The 24183-nt window shown below is 36.3% G+C and overlaps 4 protein-coding genes across 6 annotated transcripts in view; 1 reads left to right on the top strand and 3 right to left on the bottom strand.

Moving 5' to 3' along the window:
* Nucleotides 1-485, bottom strand: part of zfyve26 (zinc finger, FYVE domain containing 26) — a 32073-nt gene extending 31588 nt beyond the window's left edge. Inside the window, exon 1 of one of the 2 annotated variants that reach the window (XM_077236644.1) lies at nt 368-485. The gene's annotated coding sequence lies outside the window, so the exon portion shown is untranslated. The remainder of the gene's footprint in view (nt 1-367) is intronic. The other variant, XM_077236643.1, reaches the window with a different exon arrangement.
* Nucleotides 486-1966: 1481 nt separating this feature from the next.
* On the top strand, nt 1967-4967 carry LOC143744680 (galectin-related protein B). Its single transcript, XM_077236340.1, has 4 exons — nt 1967-2115; nt 2467-2555; nt 3420-3609; nt 3722-4967. The coding sequence occupies exons 1-4, from the start codon at nt 2089-2091 to the stop codon at nt 3863-3865; spliced, it is 450 nt and encodes a 149-aa protein (XP_077092455.1). The 5' UTR covers nt 1967-2088; the 3' UTR covers nt 3866-4967.
* Nucleotides 4968-5712: 745 nt separating this feature from the next.
* plek2 (pleckstrin 2) lies at nt 5713-9870 on the bottom strand. Its single transcript, XM_077236642.1, has 9 exons — nt 9721-9870; nt 9466-9630; nt 8072-8262; nt 7904-7995; nt 6967-7154; nt 6742-6843; nt 6549-6632; nt 6346-6424; nt 5713-6114 (listed from the first exon to the last, which is right to left on the bottom strand). The coding sequence occupies exons 1-9, from the start codon at nt 9775-9777 to the stop codon at nt 5987-5989; spliced, it is 1086 nt and encodes a 361-aa protein (XP_077092757.1). The 5' UTR covers nt 9778-9870; the 3' UTR covers nt 5713-5986.
* Nucleotides 9871-13184: 3314 nt separating this feature from the next.
* On the bottom strand, nt 13185-23941 carry tc2n (tandem C2 domains, nuclear). Of its 2 annotated transcripts, none has more exons than XM_077236640.1 (12): nt 23864-23941; nt 23083-23158; nt 22735-22929; nt 22464-22634; nt 21937-22010; nt 20401-20476; nt 18791-18897; nt 18162-18278; nt 17104-17295; nt 15502-15616; nt 14976-15175; nt 13185-14470 (listed from the first exon to the last, which is right to left on the bottom strand). In XM_077236640.1, exons 2-12 carry the CDS (start codon nt 23147-23149, stop codon nt 14360-14362), a joined length of 1425 nt encoding a protein of 474 aa, XP_077092755.1. In that variant the 5' UTR covers nt 23150-23158; nt 23864-23941; the 3' UTR covers nt 13185-14359. The 2 variants fall into 2 exon arrangements, with proteins under 2 accessions (XP_077092755.1, XP_077092756.1); XM_077236641.1 differs by lacking the exon at nt 23864-23941 and having other exon boundaries at nt 13602-13735; nt 14314-14470; nt 23083-23220.
* Nucleotides 23942-24183: the final 242 nt, after the last annotated feature.

Here is a 24183-nt window from a genome sequence, read left to right as displayed (position 1 = left end):
TTTGCTGCTACACAGATATTGAAATATGCATGTATGCATGTATTCAATAACATTCCAAAATCAACTAAATTGTATTGACTTAAGTGTGAAAAGAAGAGCAGAACATGTTTCTAAAGTTACAGAAGACATGTCAGCATTTCGGCTTTTGACGATCAGTGTGATTCAAACCTTCGTTTATGTATACCAGCTGTTAAAAGTAAAACACTGACAACAAAACAACAGACTGCCCAGTGCCGACATAATATAGTTTAGGAAAGGGGGGGGGGGGGTGTCTACTAACGTTAAACTATCAGAATTCTGTAACGTTAACGTTACATCGTTCTACGCTGGTGTACAAAAATAAGTATTTTGTTAAATTAGCACTTACGATTTGGGTTTGTCCTTCTTTATCTCACACTAGAGATCAGCGCGTTCCAAAGCGCTTCCCATCACCAGCTGTATGTGGCCATGAGCGAGCCGAGTCATGTGACTCAATCAGCTGATCCAGGAGCTGTCAGTTCAAGGGTCAAAACAATAGAAATGAAATATGGGGGGGGGGGGGTAGATGAAATTGCATCACATGTATCACAACGGGCTGTAGTTCTATTCTCCTTTTTGGTGACATTAAAAGTGTCATTATTCAGATGTAACTATTACCATACCAATATAAAGTCGTTTCTGTCTATTTCTGATGTAACGTTAGTCACCTTATACTTTTCTAAGCGCTGGCAGGATGGACCAATCACAGTCGTTTGTGATAAGGAATTTTAAAAAAACATTTTATAGCTATTCCTGCTGTTGATTTCCACTTAAATTTCAGTAGAGATTTAAATTATTACACATTATTCTGTACAAACGATTTGACAGATTCAGATTTGAATGCGACTCAAAAGGAGGATTCATTTTTCTGATCAGCTTTAGCGACCTCTGGCGGAAGACAATTTAGGATGCCTTTGTTTTCATATTTGAATCCCAGTTGCTCCCAAAGTCATCTCTCACTTTTTATTTTTGTTTATATGCTGGTGGATAGTTGTTGTGACCTGAAATCTTATGGATTTATTGTGAAAATGTTACATTTTAAAAACAGTACATCGTGATGGCCTCAGTCTTATTTGCTACATGTCTTTTCTCAAATATTTTTCTTGTTTCTCTCTTGCTGCACTGGCAAGAGAAAGATATTATTTTATGTAGTTAATTTGAATTGAGAAAGCAATGAGAAATTGTACTTACAGACAGAATTAACCATGCTTGTGTATAAGACACTGATCTATATAGAATGACATATATGATTCAGTATATAGATCAGTGGAGACAACATTGAGACTGACACAGGGAAATTTGATCAGTAATATAAAGCTTATAAACCCTGGAAACTCTCTCTGGGTGGTAAAAACATATTGCAGAAACAAAGTGCCAGATTGGTTAGATGGGAATGTGAAACAATAGTGATTTCAATAGCGAAAATGTGATTCTACCATTATATGAACTTATTCCCAAGTGAATTATATAAGTTCACTTTAATGTATGGGGTTAAAGCATTGTAATTATTCAAATGTAGAATTCAAATAAAACTTACTACCTAGTTTTACCTAGGCTATTCGTAGGCTATTTGTAAAAAAAAAAATATAGGCCTACATTATTGGTTTAACTTAGAAAAATAAGTTACCTGGTTTGCCATAAAATTTTGAGTTAATTCAATGAAGGAGATTGGTTTGGTTTAATAAATAGAAATTCAGAATATTAGGCCTATGTTATCTGAACCACATTAATCAACCTATCTGAGTTGATTTGACAAAAGATAAATAATGAAAATATTTGTTTACTGTGTGGAATCATGAGACTTCCCTATGGCGACTTGTTCTTATATTGAAGAATATACATTATTCATTCATTTATTTTGAAATCTGCTGAAGTCACTACTGTATTTTTGTCATCATCATCACTCCCTGCCTGTGATGGTTTCTATGGAAACGCGGTGGCGCGAGGCGGGGTTCGCGAATTCAACACCGGTCTCGCGCTCTGCCATGATCAATCCTGTGCATGACAGCTATTGTCCTCTCGCTTGAAACGCAACACCTGCACGACTAAACTAAAGCGACAGAAGAAAACATGACAGATAAGGGTAACATCAGAAACGTAAGTATGATGACGATTATTTTATAGTTTGTCAACCATTAAGACTGTAAATTGTATTGAAACAGTGACGTATACGCTGAGCTTAAATATATTTGACCACACTGAGTAATATGTTATATAAATGACTTGATAAATTATGCGACTCAGTAATCTGATTAAATACACTGTAAACTGAGAACGGGTTGAAGAATGGTCTGAGAACCTTATCTTTTCCTTCTTGTCTCGCAGCACTGGGTTTAAGAAATCGTGTTGATTTTAAATCAGTTCATTAATAAATAGCTAATTATTCCGGTTTTGCCTGGCCTGTATAGCATCAAATGTCTGAATGACAGTAAAACGCTATTCCTGCAGGAGGAGGACTATGTTGGAGAGATCAAAGGGGGTCTACGGCCGACCATGAGGCTGATAGTGATGGGTATTGTTCACAAGCAGCCCAAAAGGTTGGTATCAGACACACCTGTCTGTCTGTCTGTCTGTCTGTCTCTCTCTCTCTCTCTCTCTCTCTCTCTCTCTCTCTCTCTGTGTGTGTGTGTGTGTGTGTGTGTGTGTGTGTGTGTGTGTGTGTGTGTGTGTGTGTGTGTGTGTGTGTGTGTGTGTGTGTGTGTGTGTGTGTTTCTTGCGTTAATTTAGTAACTGTCACATCGCGAATCCTGAATGACTCCGTTCATTGAGAATGAGACGCGCCTTTACACAATGAGCCAGTTGTATCGGGGATTCAACCAGAAGAAAACATTGGTGCCAACCGTGAATACACAGAAATGAAGTGTTTTGTAGTGCATTGCAGTGTTATGTTAGATTTTATGTCATATATATATATATTATAATAATTAGGCTATATATATATATATATATATATATATATATAAAGTCATATCTAACATTTTAAATAAAACGTGTCATTTGAGAAGAGGCTTTTAACAGGTTTTTACTGTAACATTTTTACATTTGTTTTCAATCTTAACTTTTTTATACATATAGTGCAATACATGTGGTTTTCCAGCCGTTCTTGTCCACTTCTGTTTTGCCAGCGTGGGAAAGGTTCAATTCCCATGAAGGCTTAGCAGGCCAGATCTAGAAAAGAAAAAAAAAGAAAAACAGACTGGAGAATTCTGGCCATATTTGGCATGGTTTATCCAGAAACTAATGGTGGATAATGTGATTTGATATGGAGCATCCCAGATCAAAAGGGCAGGACACTAATTCCATGCAATTGACTCGGTCTGTTAAAATGATGTTTGTTCTTAAACCTGCAAAATCCGATGTTAAAAATCCCCACGTTTTTTTCTTCCCGTCTGTCTCTTTAGTATGATAGTGTTAGTGTCATGCCAGTCTAAAGGAGAGGGGGATGAGGAAATCGAGGGTGATGTGGGTCTGGAGTTAAAGGTGAACTTTTCCGAAAAGGCTGTGCTTCGTAACGCTCGTCTCTCTGGACAGTGGGGCACTTCAGAGACGGCCCTGTCTTTCTTCCCCTTTGCTCCAGGAGAATCTTTTAAGGTAGAGACTGGAGTGTGTGTTTGGAGGGTGTGATCACATCTGATAAAGCTAAACTCTTTGGTCATCTCACACCTTTCTGTCACAATAATGTTGTTTCCTTCCTCTCTCCCAGATGGAGATTGTGTGCGAGCACCAGCAGTTCCGTATTCTGGTGGATGGGCAGCCGTTGTGTGGTTTTTCTCACAGATTGACTCCGCTAGCATCTCTCACTGCTCTTAGAGTTTACGGAGATCTACAGCTCACCAAAGTGGCTTGAGAAAGAGAGGAATTGCCTGCCATAATGACAGACTAATCATAGAAGCAACTAAACTAAGGTTTTATAACCCTGAGCGTACTGTACACAATTGATGTAAAGTTCCAGAACTCCATCAGTTCATTTGAAATCTTTACAACTCATTTCAGTTGGGCCTGTGTTCGTTTTGGTATAGGCTAATTAGCGATTTGTTACATTTTCTCCAGTTATATTTATTTGCAGTGGAAAATGAGCCTGTTCATTTTAAAATTTTGTGTTTGTTTGGACACATTTGTAGAAGAAAATATCCCCAATGTGCAACCAGCTGTAACCTACAAAACTGTGGAGTTCCAATCAAAATTCAAATAAGAATTAATTAACTAGCTCAGATAGAAGATAGTTTTTAAAATACATAATGTACTACCTAACTTTTTTGTTTGCTTTGTGATTAGATATATTAGTTCGTTTATTTGGCTCTTTGATACAGAAGCAAAAGTGCCTTCATTTGTTCCATTAGATGCACTTATACGTAGAAGACTTTAGGTGTGCTGTAGCAGTAATTGTTGAAGTTCAAATTCATTTGTATTTACGTTTACACATTTGGCAGATGCTTTTATCCAAAGCAACCTGCATTGCATTCAAATTAAACATTTTATCAGTTCATGCATTCCCTGGGAATTGAACCCAGGATGCTAGCAATGCTAGCGGCATGCCGAACTGTTTGAGCTACAGGAATGTATCAACAACAACATGCTTTTGCATGTCTGAAAAATTAGTTAAATCATTTAAACAGAATAACTCATAAGAGAATAGTTTTTCTGTTAATCTTTTATTCATGTGAATGTACCGCATAACAGTTTAACCTAAGCATTCATTACTGACACCTGAATGTTCACTTTAAAATGCAGTTCGATGCGATTGAATTGGTTTGAAAAAAAAAGGACTCAAAGTCCATCTGAAGCCTGTACTTGGTGCTGTCAATCTAAACACTAAATGCTGCAAATGAAGCATGTATAAAATAACTTTAATGATTAGGTTCATAGCTAGGTTTACTTGAATATCTTTTAACACCTAATAATTGCAATATGTACTGTAAACAGTAAACTTTTCTTAAAGAAATTTTTAAGATGATCTGATCATTGGATTTATTTCATGTGTGTGTGTGTCCTTGTGTGGTTAATGAGAATGCATTATGGATGCATTATGACATGGGTATTACAACATTAACATGGGGGTGGGGGGGTGGTGGGGGGCTGGTAAACCCTACATTATAGGGATAAAATGTCCCCAAAGATGGCAATATCTGAAATCCTTGTTTTTGTGGGAACATTTTTTGATATTATACATCATACCAAGTCATTTTTATTTTTTTTGAAAATGTAAAAATGCAGAAGGTTTTCTCTGATGTGTAGATTTATTTTGTAGGTTAAGGGGATAGAATATACAGTTTGTACAGTATAAAAATCATTATGTCTATGGAATGTCCCCATAACACACGAAAACACGACATTTGAGAGAGAGAAACATACACATAGGCACTGTGTGTGTGTGTTTTTAAACCATGGCAACAAATCAATAGGCTTGTGCAAGACATGAAGTCAGTTCTGTTAACTTAACAACTTGGTAGACAAACGGAAGGCAGGTAAAAACATGTTAACGGTTCGCAACAAAACTGCAGGCATGGACATCAAGGACATGATTGCCAAATGACAAATATTCAAATACATTTTTTTTGTCTTTTTTTACAAAATTTGACAAAACAAATTCACTTATCATTTCCGCTTTCATAGTACATTCACTGAATGTATAAGCTTTACCACATTAAAATATATCAAACATTAACTCATGCACAAAATATAGTAATATATAGTAATATATTCTATATGCTAACTAGAATGAGGTCTCATGCTGACCCCATGTGTATTATTAATTTTATTATTATTAATTAATATATATTTGTATTATTCATATTTATTTTTTATCAACTGTATAACACTATATATTTTATTTTGTTTGCACATACCCAACATAAAAATATATAATTAGCTAACAATACTAACACTGTTAACAATAGCAATGAACATAATAACAATACCAAAAATGAACTATAAGTATTATTGTTTGAAAGTGCGATGTGTAGCATCATTAAGTCACTTTTCTAATAGCTTGGATCCAGTCCAACCTCTCCTCGTGTGTTGGAGACTGGATGTAATAGTGTGTCTCCATCTGAGTGATGATTTTAAAGAGGTTCCCCTGGACTTTACCTTTAACACCTGAAGATTACAAGAAAGTGGCCATTAATTTCTGTTTACAGTATTTACCTGTAAATATTGCTGCTACCAAGAAAACAAGACCTGAATCCCTGTTTAGTATTTTTAGTCAGTGGCAGTAGTTAAAGTCTTTCCTTAATTCTGATTAATATGTGTGATTATTTTGTAAATATTCATTTGTGGGATCAGGCAATCATCACACCTTAGAGACTTTCATAGAAGAGTCTGACTCACCAGACGGTGTGCCGTTATCATCGAGGGCAGACACCAGACAGCCACGTAGAGATATACCGCCAACTGGAGTGATGTCATCCTGAGAAAGGTGGCCATCAGGACGTAAACAAGTCAGTACAAAAAGAAACATAACATGATTTCTTTAGACTTTAGCATATATGTACTTGTAGGTCTGTAAAATTGCACAACAGCGTTCTTCTCACCTTGCTGGGGTCATAGTAGTGCAGGAAACCAGGCTCCGCCCTCAGAATAAACAATCTTACCTTCCAGTTCTTCACCTTGTGCCCCTGACACACAGATAAACAGGTGAGTGAACACACATACCGCTAGCACCACAAATAAGTAGTAGTGAACTAAAGTTCATTTCAAAACCTCCAATATCAGCAGAGTGCTCACCTGTTTGAGCAGGTAACCTCTCTTCACCACCTTTCCACTCAGCTCCACCGCAGACCGAGACTTTTCGGATTTCACGCTGCCTCGCTTCTGGAAGCTTTGGGACTGTTTGAGAAATCATATTTCTTCGGTTTAATTAGAACAACTTATTTTTATATCTAGTATATAATATGATTACAAAAGAGTTGGGTAAAGAATAAATCAAAAAGAAAGAGATTTGGAACTTACAAAGCAGTAGAGTGCAGTGGAGTCATCGAGGAACTGTTCACCTAGAGCAGCGTTACGGAGAGCGTCTGCACTCTTGATCCCGATGGGCCGCAGGGAGGCTTCATCCAGCAGCGCAGAGGCTAATGTTACTGACTCCACACGGGTCAAAGCCAGACTATTAAACACAAGCCAATCCACCACTGCTGAGCCTGCACACACACACACAAATATAAAACACTTCCGATCTTCGACTTTGATTGACTGCAGCTGATATACAGACCAACAGCACTGGATGGATTCACTCTGCTTGTGTGTTCCAGTGACAATGACTCTTTCTGCAGGTTATACTGTATCGCCGGTAGGTGGCAACAAGTGACTTAATGAGAGAATCATTCACACAACATATTTGTTCAATGAGACTGATTGTTTCAGGAACGAAAATAGATTGACAAAAAAAATTGACAAAGCAACTGCCGATATTATGTCTAAAAGGAAGGTGAACCTGATTTCACCAAGTAAAACATGTTCCTGGATCAACATTCTTGTTGATCCTGGAACAACATTACAATCATTCAATGAGATTTGAGGTATAGGTTCATAGATAATGTCAAGTTTAGTCTCATAACTAAGTTTTAGCGGTTTCTACACCGTCATGTGATACTGAATACTGGAGTAAAGGCTGCTAAAGTTTCAGCTTCGCCATCACAGCAATAAATTACATTTTAAAACATATTAAGATTTAAAAAAAGTTATTCAGCTGAAAATATTGCTGTTTTACTGTGTTTATGATCACATAAATGCAGGTGAGCATGAAAGTGTTCTTTCAAAAACATTTAAAAAATCTTACCAACCCTTAACTTTTGAACAGCAGTGTAAATAAACATTAACATTAGCGAGAGATTGTAATTATTTTAATAATGCACGTTCATGCTTTAATGTGTGTTTTTGATTGTCTGACCTGAGAAACAGTTGGTGTAAGAGCTGCCCTGCTCAACATGACTGCTTAGCCGGATACCAGTGTGCACATCATACATGGAGTCCACCACCTGACTGATATACAGATAAACGTTTAGATATGGAGTTGCAAACACATATTCGCATATTGACAAAAAGCACACATAGCTACCTGAGGTTGACATTGTGTAGCTGGAGTGAGGTGGATCCTTTAATTTGTGATGGGGAGGGGGTCTGCGCATCACGTGGGTTAAGCTTCTGTACTGCTGCACCAATCGCCACGGCCCATTCGTCACGTTCCTCCCTCATGCAAGCCTCCAGAAAGTGCTCATCTGAAGTGTTGGTCTGCAGTTTCAGCACCAACTACAGAGTGTAATATGTGGTTAATATGACAACAGCCTTCAGTCACGCCCTAAACAAACATTTTTAAATTGTCATTGTTGGTGATAAGTGCAGCACTTTTTGTATCAGAAGAACGTAAAGGAAATCGCCACAAACATGCCAAACTCCATCACTCTGAACCTGGCATTGACTGCAGCTGTTATACAATGTGGAATATAAATCAAAGACATTGCAAAGATATACTGGGGGAAATAAAAGCTGTGTTCCTGACATGCTAGTGCATGTGAGCAATGCAAAACAAAATAATGAAAGGTAATTCATATGAAACGTAACCTAAGGCTGTGTGAACTTTTAAAGCACTGAGACACTCCCAATGTTTGGTTTAGTGTTCAAGGTGTAATCTGAACTAGACCACTGATAAGCCACTTCGATATCTGTATGTAGACTGTGCAAATAACCAAATTAATGCTGAAATTAAATAATAATGTTAATTAATAATGTCTGCAGAACAGTTGAGAGCAGAGTTGGGGGTAACGCATGACAATTTACGTGAGTTATGTAATCAGATTAGTGAAATCCAAACTCAAAATATTACGCAAACCAAAATTTTTAATGTTAAATAAACACAAATATACTTTATGCATTTAATCTCACTTTATTAACCAATGTATTTGCTGTTGCTGACCTTCAATAATCCATTCAATCATACTAATAAGCAAAAATGGTTTTAGATAAACATCACATTTGTTTAATTTTTTTTTTTTATTGCTGAAGTAAGAGTGTTGAACGAATGGCAGCACAGAAAGATTTGTTTGAGCTGCGGCCAGTACTGTATTCTGTACAGGTGTGTATTTGAATTTCATTCAGCCTGAGGCTTATACATTTCACTTTTCTTGTGTAATGGCCTTTATACATTTTCTAAAAAATATAACTTTTTTGTTGTTATTAAAAAACAAACAAGCAAGCAAGCCAGGCCCAGATAACACTATGTAACTTAGGCTACTTACAAGTTACTTTAAAAAGTAACTTTCCCAAACACTGCTTCAGAGTATCCTAGAATTCTGAGTGCAAACATAATCTTTAAACCACAAAATATCGCTTTGTTGTAAACTCCTTAACAGAGGACTGTAAAATTGCACTGGCCTACAACTTTGTGATAACTTGTACAGTATACAAACAAAATAAATAAAAACAACGTCGAATACTTTGACTGTTCTCACTTACCGGTCTGTTTTCGTAATCCAGGCAAGGACAGGTGATTTTGCAGTTACTCAAATATATCGTCCCTCGATGGCAGGAATCCCGTTTGACGCCTTCATATTTATAATACATAAGTTTGTCCGATTTAAGGACAAACCAACGAACTTTCCAGTTCTGAACCACGTGCCCCTAAAAACGAACATCATTTGTTAATAATCCAGTAAAGTAGGAATTAATTTGCCGTATGGATTAAACATTTCAAAAGAGTCTCTCTCTCACCCTTTTCACCAAAAAACCCTCTTTAAGGACGCCGTTATTTTCTGACTCAGTGCCCATGTTAACTCCACAAGTGTAGATTCACAAGGCAGGTTTAAGCGCTTCAGGTGTTATATAGCTGCGGCAGAAATTCCTTGTAATGTGCGTCATTGTGCGCAATCCGATCGGCGCCCCCACAATCACTGAGCAAGAAAACTTTGCCTGGGCGTGGGATTGATGAGAATTAGGGATAAATTAATTAAAAATGTGATAAATTATTAAATAATACGACAAGTCCGATTGAATCAAATCAGTAGGCTATGATTATTTTTGATCTTACAATTTACAGACAATTACACAGACACAGGAAATTCCTATAGCCATAGGGCACAGTTTTCATGAGTCAAGACAGACGCAGTCAGATTGAGTCATTGTTCAGGTGAGATTCAATTCAGTGACCGGATGTTTGTTGCTATGGCAGTGCAACTTTGCGATGGAAATAACTTTGAAATGTTATGTAACCTAGCCTAACATTTTGTTCCATTAGACTAGTCCAAACTAATTAAGACTTTGTCAAGACTTTAGTGACAGGATTGTATTATGTAGCTACATAGAATAATTCGGTGCTCACCTAATTCTGTGTAGAATGTTAGTATTGAATTCAGATTGGGTTTTTTTGTTTTGTTTTTATTTATTTTTTTACTCTGCACACATTCTTATTTTAACTTTTTTTCAGCATATTGCATTCTGTACACGGACTGTAAAGAAAAGCATCACTGACTAAATTAGCCTAAACTTAAAAATAAAGGTTCTTTATTGGCATTTAGTTCCATAACTTTAACGTCCGTGGAACCATACCCAAAGGTTATTAGATTTAAAAATGTTCTTCACACTAAGAAAAAAATTGTTATTTTAAAAACTGTTAAATGAAAGGTTCTTTGGGGAACCAAAAATGTAATACATCTCTGTGATCCTTTTGGAAACTTTGTTTTTAAGAGTGTATACAAAAAAAAAACTAAACACATTCTTTATTTACAAAAATAAACAGACACAGGACCTATTTCGACATGGCTAAAACTGGAATTTGCCAGCTGGCAGACATAGTTGAGCCGAGAAAATCTTACACAATATGTGTGTTGATCATATAAAAATCATCGGCCATGTTCCTACATGAACTGTGAAAAGTTGGTAAACTAATGGCGGGAAAACGGCCAAACCTCAGTCTTTGTGTTCACTCACTTCTATTACAGAGCACTAGATGGTGATCTCGCACAGCAATTGAGTAGGACTAGTAGTTGAGTAGGACTTGACTTCTTAGTTGTTTTCTGTTGTTTGTGGGAGAATGATCTGAAAATGAAACCGTCTCATGAAGTAAAATTAATTAAATGGCAGTAGGCTACACTAAATGTTATGTTAGACATCTCAGAACACATGGCTACACCAGAAAATATTATACCAGACTGGTAGGCTATAACTTACCAGACAACACTGAAAAAACTTGGTTAAAACACACACACACACACACACACACACACACACACACACACACACACACACACACACACACACACACACACACACACACACACACACACAGGGTTCCATGTTTTATGTGGACTTTCTATGGATATAATGCTTTTTATACAACTGCAAATATTCTATCCCCATCACAGAACATTACATTTACAAAGAAATATCACTTAGTATTCAAATATTGTCAATATAGGGAGACCGGGGGAGTTTTGTAACTCTGGGTCAATTGTAACACTGTCAGTTTGACATGTCAGAAAAGAGCTGTGGTGATGTCATCAATATCATACACTCGCATCACCTTTTTGAGCTCACAGGAGAAGTGGCATGTTACTGTGAGCAACATTGTACATTTTATGACCAAGGAAATTTTTCTAAAGTAATCATTTTTATTAAGATAATTTTTTTGCCTAGCAATCATTGTATTGTATATACAGTTATTTGACTTGCATAATCTAAAGTAGCTAATTCTACAATTTGATGCTTTGCATTCATGCTAACTTCAAACCCACATGCTAAAACAGTTAGCTAAGTTATGGCTGTTCTGGGTGGGAATAGTTGTAACAGTTCATTAAAAAATGTTACAACCAACCCCTTATGATAATTCCAGTGATCAATCACATCCCTGTTAAGACAAAATAGAGACTCGAGTTTTTGTTGTTCATTGAGGGACTTATGTGGTAAATATGTTTCCATCATAGTTTATGCGCATGTCTTCTTAACGGATAAACACATTATCCACCTCAGTTGAGCACATATGATTTTTTTGGCACATTTTAAGAATTTATGTTCATCTTGGCGTTTCCATTCAGCGTTCTTTATGTGATATCCCAAAATGCACATAAAATAGGTGGATGGCAACAGTGACTGAACTCTTATGTGACAGGAATACAGCATCCGCACACAAACACACACGGTAATTGTTTTGTCTTAAATTTAAAGTCCTTAAATACATACAATAAAATGTTTTTTGATACTTTTAATTGTTCACTTATTCAAAACTTGCAAAATTTAGATTATGTGCATCTTATTTCAGAAAATTACCTCTCAGTGTTACATTATCCCCAACTAGTGTTACAACTCACCACAGTAGTGGGGTAGGTTGTAACAGCGGAACTCCTTGTGTTTGACATTATCTCACATAATCTGGGATTGTGTTGTACATGTCAAAGTGAGTTATATTTGTAGCAGACAAATGTGGCTACCATGTATCAAATTTTGAGAGATATAGCACAAAAAACCACTGAGTTACCAATGCTCAAACAAAAGGTGTTACTTTCATCCCAGGTCTCCCCCTATAGCCTGTATATTGATTAGGCTGCTAATGAAAACTTCAGAACATATTAAATACTGTTAATCAACTTAAAAGCATCTCGTATTTTATGTCATTGTAAAACAGTTTGTTGGAGGTAGCAGTGTTATGATGCAGATGTGTAAATTTGTAATTTACACATTACAAAGAAGTTTGTGAGGATTTCCTGGATACTGAGCTAAAATCCCGGACCTGCTGATCCAGTTTTAATTGAAACGCACATAGGCACACACACAGCCCTCGAGGTCACAGCTGTTTGTGTGTGAGTGCCAAAGAGAAGGAAAGAACATTCCTGCCATATTGACTTTCTTCTATTGATTTTATTTTATTATTATTTATTTTGTCACTTGACTTTTGCAGCTAAGGGTTTCTTATGTTCTCTATTGCATGGACCATTTTTAATAATTGATTGTATGGTTGCTATCGATACGAAACATTACACAAATACCTTCACACACAAAGATCAGCTGCGGGGTGCTGGGGGTGTGTCTTCAGAAATAACCATTAACACTGTTCAAACAGCCATCCCGAAAGTTATGACGTAAATTAAATCACACCCGGATGTAGAAGAACCTGTTAAATGCCTTTTTAAAGAGCTGCACAATCAGAGAAGTAAAGGAAGGTAAACACTCAGACACACACAAACATCCTTTGTCTATTTATAGTGTTTCCTGGGTTTGGAGAACGATGCCAATAAATTACCATATACTGTTATCAAGTCATAGTAAGAGTTGTGAAATCATAGCCTAAAACATAAATGAAAGTGTCTTTTATGAACCTATACTCACATAAAGTCCCATGACAATTTCATACAACTGATTCTTTTCCAGCAATTTTATCTCTTTTTTTAATTTCTGTAACACCAGGATGCCAGACTGCAATAAAACGATGTTCGTGTATGCGCACAAAATACAATCGATGCAAACAAAATATTTGCTAAAATATCTGTCTTACATAATATCACATGTCCACTTAACTACATTACTTGCATTACTTAACACAATATACGTAAACATGAATACAATGTACACTCTTAGACAAGCTATCACCTGTGCAAAAATAAATTCATAGAAATGACAAGGCCTAGAAAGTTAGGTCACCTTGAATTAAGGGCAGCACAAAGGATGCAGGGAAGTAAAATGTGTTAACAAAAGTCTCTTTGTTGCACTCTCTTACGGCTTTTCCCTTTTTCTTGTGCTCGTGAAAGGAAATAGGGGAACAAATTGAAGGATTGAATTCCATTTGAATGGGACATGTAATACAAACCCTTCTAAACTTCCTAAAAATAAAAGCTTTTTCCCCAAACAACAGGTTTTACTGCACTTTAAAACCAGTTTGTCTTTTTCTGAGAGCTAGTGAAAGTAAAATAACCATCACCAAACTGCTCAGAAAATGCAAATATCTGTTTCTATACACAGAGAACAGATTGACATTAACTCAGCAGTGCTGCAGATTTATGGAGATAATGGAGAAGAATACTGAACATAATACTTGATTAATGAATTCTGTAATTAAAGTAATTAGAAAGTTGACCAAATAAAGGCTGCTCTTTACTTGGCCATGTTATACTGGAAAATGTATAACACGTTTTTTTGCACAAAATGGTATTTTGTATGTTTCCTGTTCCTGAATCTGTGCTACTTAAGTTGTAAGTAGACAATTACATGTTCTCAAAGTTACACAATGAAGAACAGAGAATGTTGAATCTACAAACAGCTTTAATACATGATTAGCGACACTAGGATCTGCAGAGGGTGCGACTCATTTGGACTCACTTAGTTTAGACATTTATTAGACATTCATTTCTTCATCCTCTCTCTTTTAGAGTCGACTAACTGTGTGCCATGACGTCACCACTTTTTCAGGATTAGTCATGGAATCCCTCCATTGTTCCACTGCTTCAGGTGAACTGCCGTCAAATCCCAAGAGGACCTAAAAATGAAGGAATACACACAAAGACGGGAACTTATGGAATACACCCTTCTGTTCAAAAAGTTGGGGTTGATAAAATTGAGAAAAGAAATTAATACTTATGTTCAGAAAGGAAATTGGTCAAATATTACAGTAAATCTATGTATGATATTACAAAAAATTATATCTGAAATCAATGCTGTTATTTTGAACTTGAGGGAAAAAATGTATCACGGTTTCTACAAAAATAATACTGTGATAAATGTTTCTTGAGCACCAAATCATCATATTAGAATGATTTCTGAAGGATCATGTGACACTGAAGACTGCTGAAAATTCAGCTTTGCTTTAACAGGAATAAATTAAATGTTTACAAAAGAAAATGTATTTTTATTTGTAATAATATATCACAATATCAGTGTCTTTATTGTATTTTTAACAAAATAAATCAACTTTAAATTTAAACATGTGTTGATATGCATACTAAATGTAGTGTGTTGTAGTGTGTATTTTGCTCCAAACTGACCTGTCCGAGCAGGTGTTTTCTCCGGACAGAGCTACGGCTGTAGAGTTTGACTGACAGCTGCAGATTCTGGTCCTGATTGGTGACGGGCAAGTGAAGCACCTCTTCCCATTGAACATGCCTCCCTGATGACTTCATCACTTTCGTCTTCCTCTTAAGTAAGACCTTACCCTCACTCAGCAAGTCAACCTTCACAAAGAAACCTAAAGAGAACGTCCATTTGCACAGTTCTTTTCATCAACATTGTCATATGTGTTTTTTTTTTAAAAGGCCTAGACCCCTTTAATGTGCGTATGCTTTTTCGAAGGAATTATTTAAATGAGGAATATTGAGATCGTGTATGTTCCCAGAAGAAAACTCAGGATTACAATTGAGGCATTTCAGGGAGTTCAGAAACAATGCTAACTGATATGGAAAAAAACACCCTTTGGAGTGGACTTTGTAACTTTGCAGCCCTTTTTCATGCTCAAACAGACACATTACACAGTAAAGATAGTTTATTATGTAAAAAAAGCATAATAGGACTCACTCTGTGTGAGCGGTGAGGAAGATGACGGAAGGTTCTGAGCACTAAGAATCTGGAGTTGAATTCGACTGCTCACTGGCTGGAAGCACAAGGCCAGCTGAAGCTCTGCGTGACACACCTACAGAAACACACACACACAATAATCCCTGTTAGGTGTAGGTGCTGTGTACGGTTGAGTGTGTGTGTGTGTGTGAGACTATACCTGCTGTGACTTATTCACTGATTTATACGTGAGACACAAACCAATTTCTGACCCAGTAACACACAATCAGCTGTTACCGATTTGAAAAAAAGCCTTCCTCTGGACCAGGTTCCACTGACCTTCATTCTGGAATACAGTTCAGTCCATTTCAAACACCACACGAGTGAAAAAAGTGACTTTGTACTAATTTTTTTTTTTTTTTTAAACAAGCAAACCAAAAAAGTTATAAACTGTGCCAAATCTGATACCTGTTTGTGTGTATGGCAGAATTCAGTAGGCTGAACAATGTTTTAACATGGCCTAACCTACTTACAGTGAGATGTGAAGTATAAAGATGATAATGTGACACATTCTGTAATATCTGTTTATTCTGTTATATAAAGCCAAAAAACATAAATCTGTTTAAGTGTTCAGCCTCACTAAAATAAAGTGCAAGATGGAACAAGAAAAGAAAGCCTAGGAAAAACAAGAGGGAGTTATTTTATCAAACCAGGGGCGTCAGTTTTAGAGAAATAATAACAGAGCGCATCCGAGACACGTCTTTAGTCATACGGCTGGTCTTGGGGTTAAAGTCGCATAGATGGGCCACTTTCTCCCATTCTGTTCCCGGACTGTCATCATCACACTCCTTGAGGAAGGCCTCCTCTGATGCTTTGTTTGATCAATTTATGAAATTTTACCTATATATATATTATATATATATATATATAATATATGAAGTGTATGTGTATGCATGTATACTAATGTTCAAAAGTTTGGGGTCAATCACATTCATTTTTAATGTTTTATTCTCACCATTTATTTGATCAAAAATACAGTAAAAACAGCAATATTAGTAAATATTATTACAATTTAAAATAACTGTTTAATATTTTAATATATTTGAAATGTTCGGCAGCATTGTAAATGTCTCTTCTGTCACTTTTGATCAATTTAAATGCCTTCTTGCTGAATAAAAGTTTTCTTTTTAAATCTTACTGACCACACATTTTTGAATACTTGTGTGTGTACACAAATTCTAAATCAAATTCAGGAATCTAAAAGGGATTCTCAATTAAATTCTGAATTGCCCACAACGCTTGAAAAATAATAGCAAACATTTTCATTCTGTGTGTGTAAACAGGAAGCTTCGGAGAGATCAGCTTTTTAAGGGTCTAGATAATTCCTTCAAAAAGGGCTTTCGGCAGTATTGAAATGGCTGGTATATTGATTTCTTCCTCTCTGAGAGCTCTGTCTGTCTGTCTAACCCCCAGTGACCTAAATATCACAGAAGAGGCCTGGGCAGAACTAGCAGCTGTTTAATGTGGTCATTGTAGGTAATTGCAGGTGGAAGTTTAAGATTTTTGAAAGAAATTTGGGACTAGACATGCGGTCAAAATGAGATGTAGCAGATGAAGACTCACATGTGTTTTAGAGTGAGGCTTGAACTCCAGACAGTGCTTTGTTTCCTGCGGTCCGAGGGTTCGCAGAGATAACACACACTCCCCCAGCGTCCGCTTGCGTGGTGTGTGAGCCTGCAGGCGCAGCACAAGTGCTGATCTGCGGATTTGCTCTAAGTTCAGAGTGAACACAAATGTCTCCATGAAGACAGTGTCCTAAAAGAGAAATAGACAATATACTGAGATATAGCCTACTGAGGGATAACTAGTTACAATCTTAATCTGTGAAGCAAAGTAAAATAAAACAATGCTGCACGCTCTACATATTTTAACTTATGTGACGAAGTATGTTTTTTACGCATCTTTGGTTGTGTGGGACTTTTTTAGTCTCGCTGTAACGTTCATTTGAAAGATGCATAACAGCCAATCTCAATAAAACTTTTGTGTTATATCGATCAAAGAGGTGTGTGATTCAGTGGGGAAAATATACAATGGGTTTGGGTTCGAAAAGGTTTTTAATTTATTTATAAATTTTGCAATTTAAAATTACTGTTTTCTATTGTAATACATTTTAAAATGTAATTTATTTCTGTGATGGCAAAGCTGAATTACTCCAGTCTTCAGTGTCACATGTTCTTTTAGAAATAAATATAATATGCTGCTCAAGAAACATTTTTATTATTATCAATGTTGAAAGCAGTTTTGCTGCTTAATATATTTGTGGAAACTGTGACACATTTTCTTAGGGTTCTCTGATTGATAAATAGTTCAAAAGAACAGCATATATTACAAATTTACTCTCTTTTCATCAATTTAATACTTTCTTGCTGAATAGAAGTATTCAATTCTTAAAAAAAATCTTACCAACCCCAAACATTTAAATGGTAGTGTACATTGTTTGCAAAATAATTTATTTAGTCAGAATACATGGCTTTTTTTGAAAGGCTGTCAATGGAGAAAGGCACTTTATAAAAGCAGATGTTGTAGTTCCAGCATCTACCAGCAGGGTTTAACTGAGCTCAGAATATGCCAATTATTTAATCTTAGGTGTTGTAGTTTTATGACTGCTGGATTTCACTCACTGCTGACGCTTCCTTGACTGTGCTCTTAAATCGCACTGGCTTCGTCATGGTGATGACCCCTTTGACCCCAATCTTCTGCATGTCAACCCCTTCAGTATACACACTCAAGTCCGTGATCTAAAGGAAAGTACCAAAGAGGAAAGAGGAGGAAATTTGAGAAACAGTAAGTGAGGCTGAAAGCAACATGTAGACCTACTGTTTATGAGCTTTTATAACCACTAAAACCACAGTATGTCAACAAGGGGATTTTTCTCAGAGGAGGAAAGAGAGCCAGGATCTTTAAAAAAAAAAAAATTGTATTTGAAAATAATTGACAAAAATAAAATAAGCATTACAAAATATGAGATCAAACAGTGTGCCAACTATATATGATGCTTGATTTAAGTATTCCACCACATACCCTTGATATCAAATTATGTGTAAAATAAAGAGCCGAAGACAGGCATCTATCTACAGACATAGTTATTTTTCAATTATTTGAAAACGAAAGATTAAAAATAGCTTGTTGGAAATGTGATCATTTGTTAAACCTCTCTTACAGCGACACAGAGGCTCCATTCAGTTGGTCTCTAGATTGGATACAATGGTCTGTTGTAGACTAGCAAAGCCTCTCCTGGTTGAAATCATACCTTCACTAAGGTGATCCACACCTGCTCCACCGCCTCCTCATACTTCAGGTGCACACACACTTTTCCCGGCTCACGATCCCGCTCATCACCAGACAGAGTGATGGACTCTATGCACACACACATGCCACGAGAAACATAAATATTTATATAGAAATAAATATGAAATAATATTGTCCACATGTCTATCAGTGTATATGTGTGATGAATGTATACAGATATTTAACAGATGTTTATATACACACACACACACACACATATATATATACATATATATATATATATATATATATATAGAGAGAGAGAGAGAGAGAGAGAGAGAGAGAGAGAGAGAGAGAGAGTACTATGCAAGTCTTAGGCATGTTAGGTTTTAAGCCAGTTATTTATATCTTTTGCTGTAGTGTGTCATTCCTTTTGCCATTAATTGTAATAATCCAGTGAGATTTTTGTATGCGCAAGGAGTCTGACAACAGCCAGTCTGCTCCACACGGAGATCTGATCTCACCATCAACGAGTCTGTCTGGGATTACATGAAGAAACAGAGAAAACTGAGACAGACTAAATCCAGAAGAACTGCGGCAACATATCTAAGATGCTTGAAGAAACCTGCCTGCAAAGCTACAGTACTGTGAAAAGTTGTAGGCACTTGTGTAAAAATGCTCTAAAGTGAGGATGCTTTCAAAAATAATTTCAGAAACAGATTTTATTTATCAATTAACTTTTACTAACTATCTCAAATCATTGTTTGGTGTGACCACCCTTTGCATTTAAAACAGCTTCTGTCCTAGGTAGACTTGCACATAGTTTAATTTAAAACAAATAAATAATATTCTGTTAATTAATATTCAGCTTCAGTGCTGCTGCCAATAAAGAAAAATAGGGACAAACCAAATTCTTAGGATCAAATTATTTATAATTAACTTCAGTGTTAATTAAAACCACTTTCAATTACATTAGAAAAAAGCAAAATAGAAGCATTTCTCTCGTGTTTTCTAAGATGTTTTTTTATACAGTAGAACCCTACTGTATAAAAATATGTCTTGGTGGATAGTAAATGTTTGTTATATAAAAATATATTTTAAGTTTATTTGTGTTTTGTGTTTGTGCGTGTAAAGATCCTCTCTAGCTTCTAAGAGTTACAAGAGTACTTGTGTACTGGACCTCAGGGAAAACATTTGGAAGTAATTACTGTCTGCCCTTTACAATTTCACAATCTGCCGTGATCTTGTCTGTCCTGTGTGTGTGTGTGTGTGTGTGTGTGTGTGTGTGTGTGTGTGTGTGTGTGTGTGTGTGTGTGTGTGTGTGTGTGTGTGTGTGTGTGTGTGTGTGTGTGTGTGTGTGTGTGTGTGTGTGTGTGTGTGTGTGTGTTGAGAGTCTGTGTACATGGGGTGAGGAGAGAGGGAGTAAGATTGTTGAGACATAAAGGCTCTAAAAAGACCCTAACAAAAAAACAAAAGGAAAACCAAACAAATGAAACTGGAGTGGAAATTCCAGGTAACAGTGGAGTGGAACCCTTTCTATCCAGAGAGTTCTATTGGAAGGGAACTTTTAGGGTTCTTTTGGAATGCGCTTGTCTGCAGTTACGACTTCAGTGTTTCGTCATGAATGGTTACCTAGACTACGGCTGCTCCCAAAGGAATCCTGAAAGGAGGATGTGCTGCTCTGGACACTGGATACAGAATCATAACGCTTGGAGGAACAAGAGGAAAAAATGTTACTAAACAACAGCTCTGCTAATCATTAAACAGCAAGGTATTAGTGTACTGTATCTACAGTTAATTCAAGAATTTAATCAGCTCTGATTGATGCAAATGCAAAAGGCCACAAATTTACACTTTATTTAACAAACTATAATAAAAATTTCACACGGCTCAAATCAAACACAATAGAGTTCTCAGTGGTAATAGTGATCTGACAATGCATGGGAAAAGTATGTTAACTAAAGTCATTATTTAATATATTAACTATGTTAAATATTAAATTATTTAAAAATATGAATTGTTAATTCTAGAAACAAAAGCAACAGAACAGTTTTGAATAAATAATGATAAATAATAATCATAAATAATGTTTACTATTTGTAACAATTATTATATTATTCCATAATATAAACTACCATTCAAAAGAGTTTGATCAGTAAGAGTAAAAAAAAAAAAAAAAAATGTATACAAAGAAAATAATATAACTTTTGAACTGTCTATTCATCAAAGAATCCTGAAAAAATGTGTTGCGGTTTCCACTAAAATGTTTCATAAACACCAAATCAGCATATTAGAATGATTTCTGAAGGATCATGTGTTACTGAAGACTTTATATACATCATATAATAATAGCTCATGTGTGAACAGGTGTACGGGATCTCAGCTGCTTGTACGCTACGATTTAAATTATTATACAGTTTTATGGTGTGTGTGTGTGTGTGTGTGTGTGTGTGTGTGTGTGTGTGTGTGTGTGTGTGTGTGTGTGTGTGTGTGTGTGTGTGTGTGTGTGTGTGTGTGTGTGTGTGTGTGTGTGTGTGTGTGTGTGTGTGTGTGTGTGTGTGTGTGTGTGTGTGGTTCAGGTATTCCCTATTGAGGGGACAAAATGTCCCCATAGGTATAGTAGTACCAGAAATGTGTGATTTTGTTGGAACATTATCTGGTCCCCATGAGGAAAAGAACTTATGTTTTTTGAAATTGTAAAAATGCAGAAAGTTTGCTGTGATGGCTAGGTTTAGGGTTAGGGTATAGAATATGCAGTTTGAACAGTAAAGATAACAGTAAATAGTTTGAGCGGTAAAAATCACTATGTCTATGGAATGTCCACATAAAACTTGAAAACCTAACGTGTGTGTGTGTTTGGTTTATGAGGACACAAATGTGTATAATGACATGGGTATTACAACGTAAACATAGTTTATGAAGACATCTCCTGTGTTCCCAAAAACCAAACGGCTTAAAAAAACATACTAAATGGTGTTTTTTGAAATTCAAGAAATTACAAATGTTTTCTGTGATGAGTAGATTTTGGGGTAGGGTTAGGGGATAGAATATACAGTTTGTACAGTAGAAAAACCATTACGTCTACGGATAGTCCCCATAAACCACATATACAAGTATATGTGTGTGTGTGTGCATGCGTGTGCGTGCATGTGTATGTGTACAACTCACCTGTACATGGCCCTGAGGGTTTGACAAATCGAACAGGGAGAGACTGAGTCTCTCTTTGCCACTGTGTTCTAAACCTGTGAAAAAAATAATTTAATTTTAATTTTAATCTTAGGAAAAGGATTGTTGATTCCGATTATTTTGTCATGTATAAAAAATGATTCCATTTAAAATGTCTTCATCAGTTTGATATTTTAATTGTGTCATGCTCAGCTATTGTAAACAAAGCATTAGAATCATCTGAATGTGGCCTGTCAACAATACAATCTGGGACATTGTCAGTGCAAATCTGCCATGAACAAAAGGGAATTTAGGAGCAGGAATAAAACAGAAGGATTATGCAAAGGTGTGTAGGAACGTAAATATTTGAGGTAACATGCTGAGAAGTTACATGGTGAATGATGCTATGAGGAAGTGAAATGGGACAGTAAATGCACTCTTTAAACATCACGCATAGATAATAAATAAAAGGAATATTGTCCCATTTAACGTCTGGCTTCGTGTTTTAGGCAGATCTAAAGGTATCTTACCTGTGCCAGGGCTGTGGTTGGGTCGGTTTTTCAGAGTGGGTCGTCTCAGTGAGCCTGGTGACACGTAGCTGATCATATGACTGCTGTTTAAGTTCAAATCAGAGTCATACATCATTTGACTGCCTCCTGCGAGCTCTGCCTTCCTTTCTGCATAAGTGCTCCTTGTGGCACCTGAATTCAATCATATCAAATTTGTAAACACAATTGTGATTTAATAAAATAAATTAAACTATGTCATTAACATAAATCTCATCTGAGTAATATTGCTTACTCTGTTGCCCGATGTTGTTGCCAGAGTACTGCGCCCCTCTCGGCTGGATGTAGGAGGGTTTGAAGGTTGGGATGATGAATGGAACCTCGCGGCCGTCCGGAGGCAGTTTAGACAGGAGATAATCCTCTGATGAGCCAACATTCCTCTTTACAGTAGACTCAACAGTTAATTTACCGGGAGGTCGAACCTTAATCACTAAAAAATACACAAATACATCTTTCATAATTCACATATGTATTAATATTTATATATATTATGTGTATGCATAATTCCTCAAACGTGAGTAAGTTATGGGGAGAGAGAGAGAGAGAGAGAGAGAGAGAGAGAGAGAGAGTGAGAGAGACTCACTCTGAATCTCTGGTTCCTTCTCCTTGTACATAAACGTCCTGCAGCAGTTTTTGATACATTCTGTCATGTTGAGGATCTGCACACACCAATCACATAAAAATAATTGGTAACACTTTATTTCAACGGTCCACTTTAGACATTCTACTAACTATAAGTAACTTTGCAACTAAATGTCAACTACAAGTCATAACGGTGTTAGTAGACTGTCTGCTTAATCTGCTAACATGTTATTTTGATAGTCCCACAACAGTAAGAGCTGTGCGTGAAAACCTCACTACCCTGATCTCAACAACACTCATATTTTTCACTGGCACTGTTATTTCCTTGGTAAATAAGTTTGAGAAAACTTTATTATTGGAAAATATTTGTTGTGGTGGAAATGACGCCAAAACTAAGGCACATTCATAATTAAATCATTTTCATACAATAAATATTTCACTAAAAATTTGTTTCAGTTTATATTTAGATTATCGACGTTCTAATCCAATTTTTATAATGAATTTTTTTAGTAAGATCTGGGACAGAAGTAAAACATTACAACATAAAATACATTTGAAAATTAGCAAAAATAAATGAGCAAGGAAGTTTCTCACAGTTTTAATGTGACTTCCATTTAACAACAGGAGTAAGCTGGGGTATAAGTTAAAGAAGTTAAAGTTGAAGTTAAAGAAATACACAAGAAATATAATAAAACTATATTATTTCGAAAATTAACATTAAAGCCATTTTCCTTTCTGAAAACTATGTTTGCGTTAAATGAATCATGCTTTTGCCTGCATACCTGTGCTGCTGTCCGCGAGGAGCTGAAATCTCTGAGCTCGCGAGTGCAGCAGGTACGTCTGAAGCCTCCAGTGAACCACAAAACTTCTGCCTGCTGTTGGGTCCTAGTGCCATCCGGGGCAAGTCTGTGCAGCTACAGTATTGGGACACTTTTTGCCATTGAGATGACTGGGGGAAAATGTCACAATTATCCTGAATTAACCCTATTTACAATTTGTGTGAATCGCTCCAACCCTTCCCACTCTCTCTCTCTCTCTCTCTCTCTCTCTCTCTCTCTCTCTCTCTCTCTCTCTCTCTCTCTCTCTCTCTCTCTAATGCTTT

This window comes from Siphateles boraxobius, unplaced genomic scaffold, assembly GCF_051911475.1.
Source record: "Siphateles boraxobius isolate OS27281-9 unplaced genomic scaffold, OSU_SipBor_1 20, whole genome shotgun sequence".
Classification (NCBI taxonomy): domain Eukaryota; kingdom Metazoa; phylum Chordata; class Actinopteri; order Cypriniformes; family Leuciscidae; genus Siphateles; species Siphateles boraxobius.
The sequence above is the reverse complement of the archived record's forward strand: the minus strand, read 5'-3'. Positions and strand labels throughout refer to the sequence as shown.

Coding starts and splice junctions, on each gene's coding strand:
- LOC143744680 (XM_077236340.1), top strand. CDS start 2,089: ATGACAGATAAGGGTAACATCAGAAAC. Junction 2,556..3,419: donor GTTCACAAGCAGCCCAAAAG/GTTGGTATCAGA, acceptor CTGTCTCTTTAG/TATGATAGTGTTAGTGTCAT. Junction 3,610..3,721: donor CTCCAGGAGAATCTTTTAAG/GTAGAGACTGGA, acceptor CCTCTCTCCCAG/ATGGAGATTGTGTGCGAGCA.
- plek2 (XM_077236642.1), bottom strand. CDS start 9,777: ATGGGCACTGAGTCAGAAAATAACGGCGTCCTTAAAGAGGGTTTTTTG. Junction 8,263..9,465: donor TGGATTACGAAAACAGACCG/GTAAGTGAGAAC, acceptor TACACTCTGTAG/TTGGTGCTGAAACTGCAGAC. Junction 6,115..6,345: donor TGATAACGGCACACCGTCTG/GTGAGTCAGACT, acceptor TGTAATCTTCAG/GTGTTAAAGGTAAAGTCCAG.
- tc2n (XM_077236640.1), bottom strand. CDS start 23,149: ATGACAGAATGTATCAAAAACTGCTGCAGGACGTTTATGTACAAGGAG. Junction 20,477..21,936: donor ACCCTCAGGGCCATGTACAG/GTGAGTTGTACA, acceptor TGTTCCTCCAAG/CGTTATGATTCTGTATCCAG. Junction 15,176..15,501: donor TTCCTCACCGCTCACACAGA/GTGAGTCCTATT, acceptor CGTTCTCTTTAG/GTTTCTTTGTGAAGGTTGAC.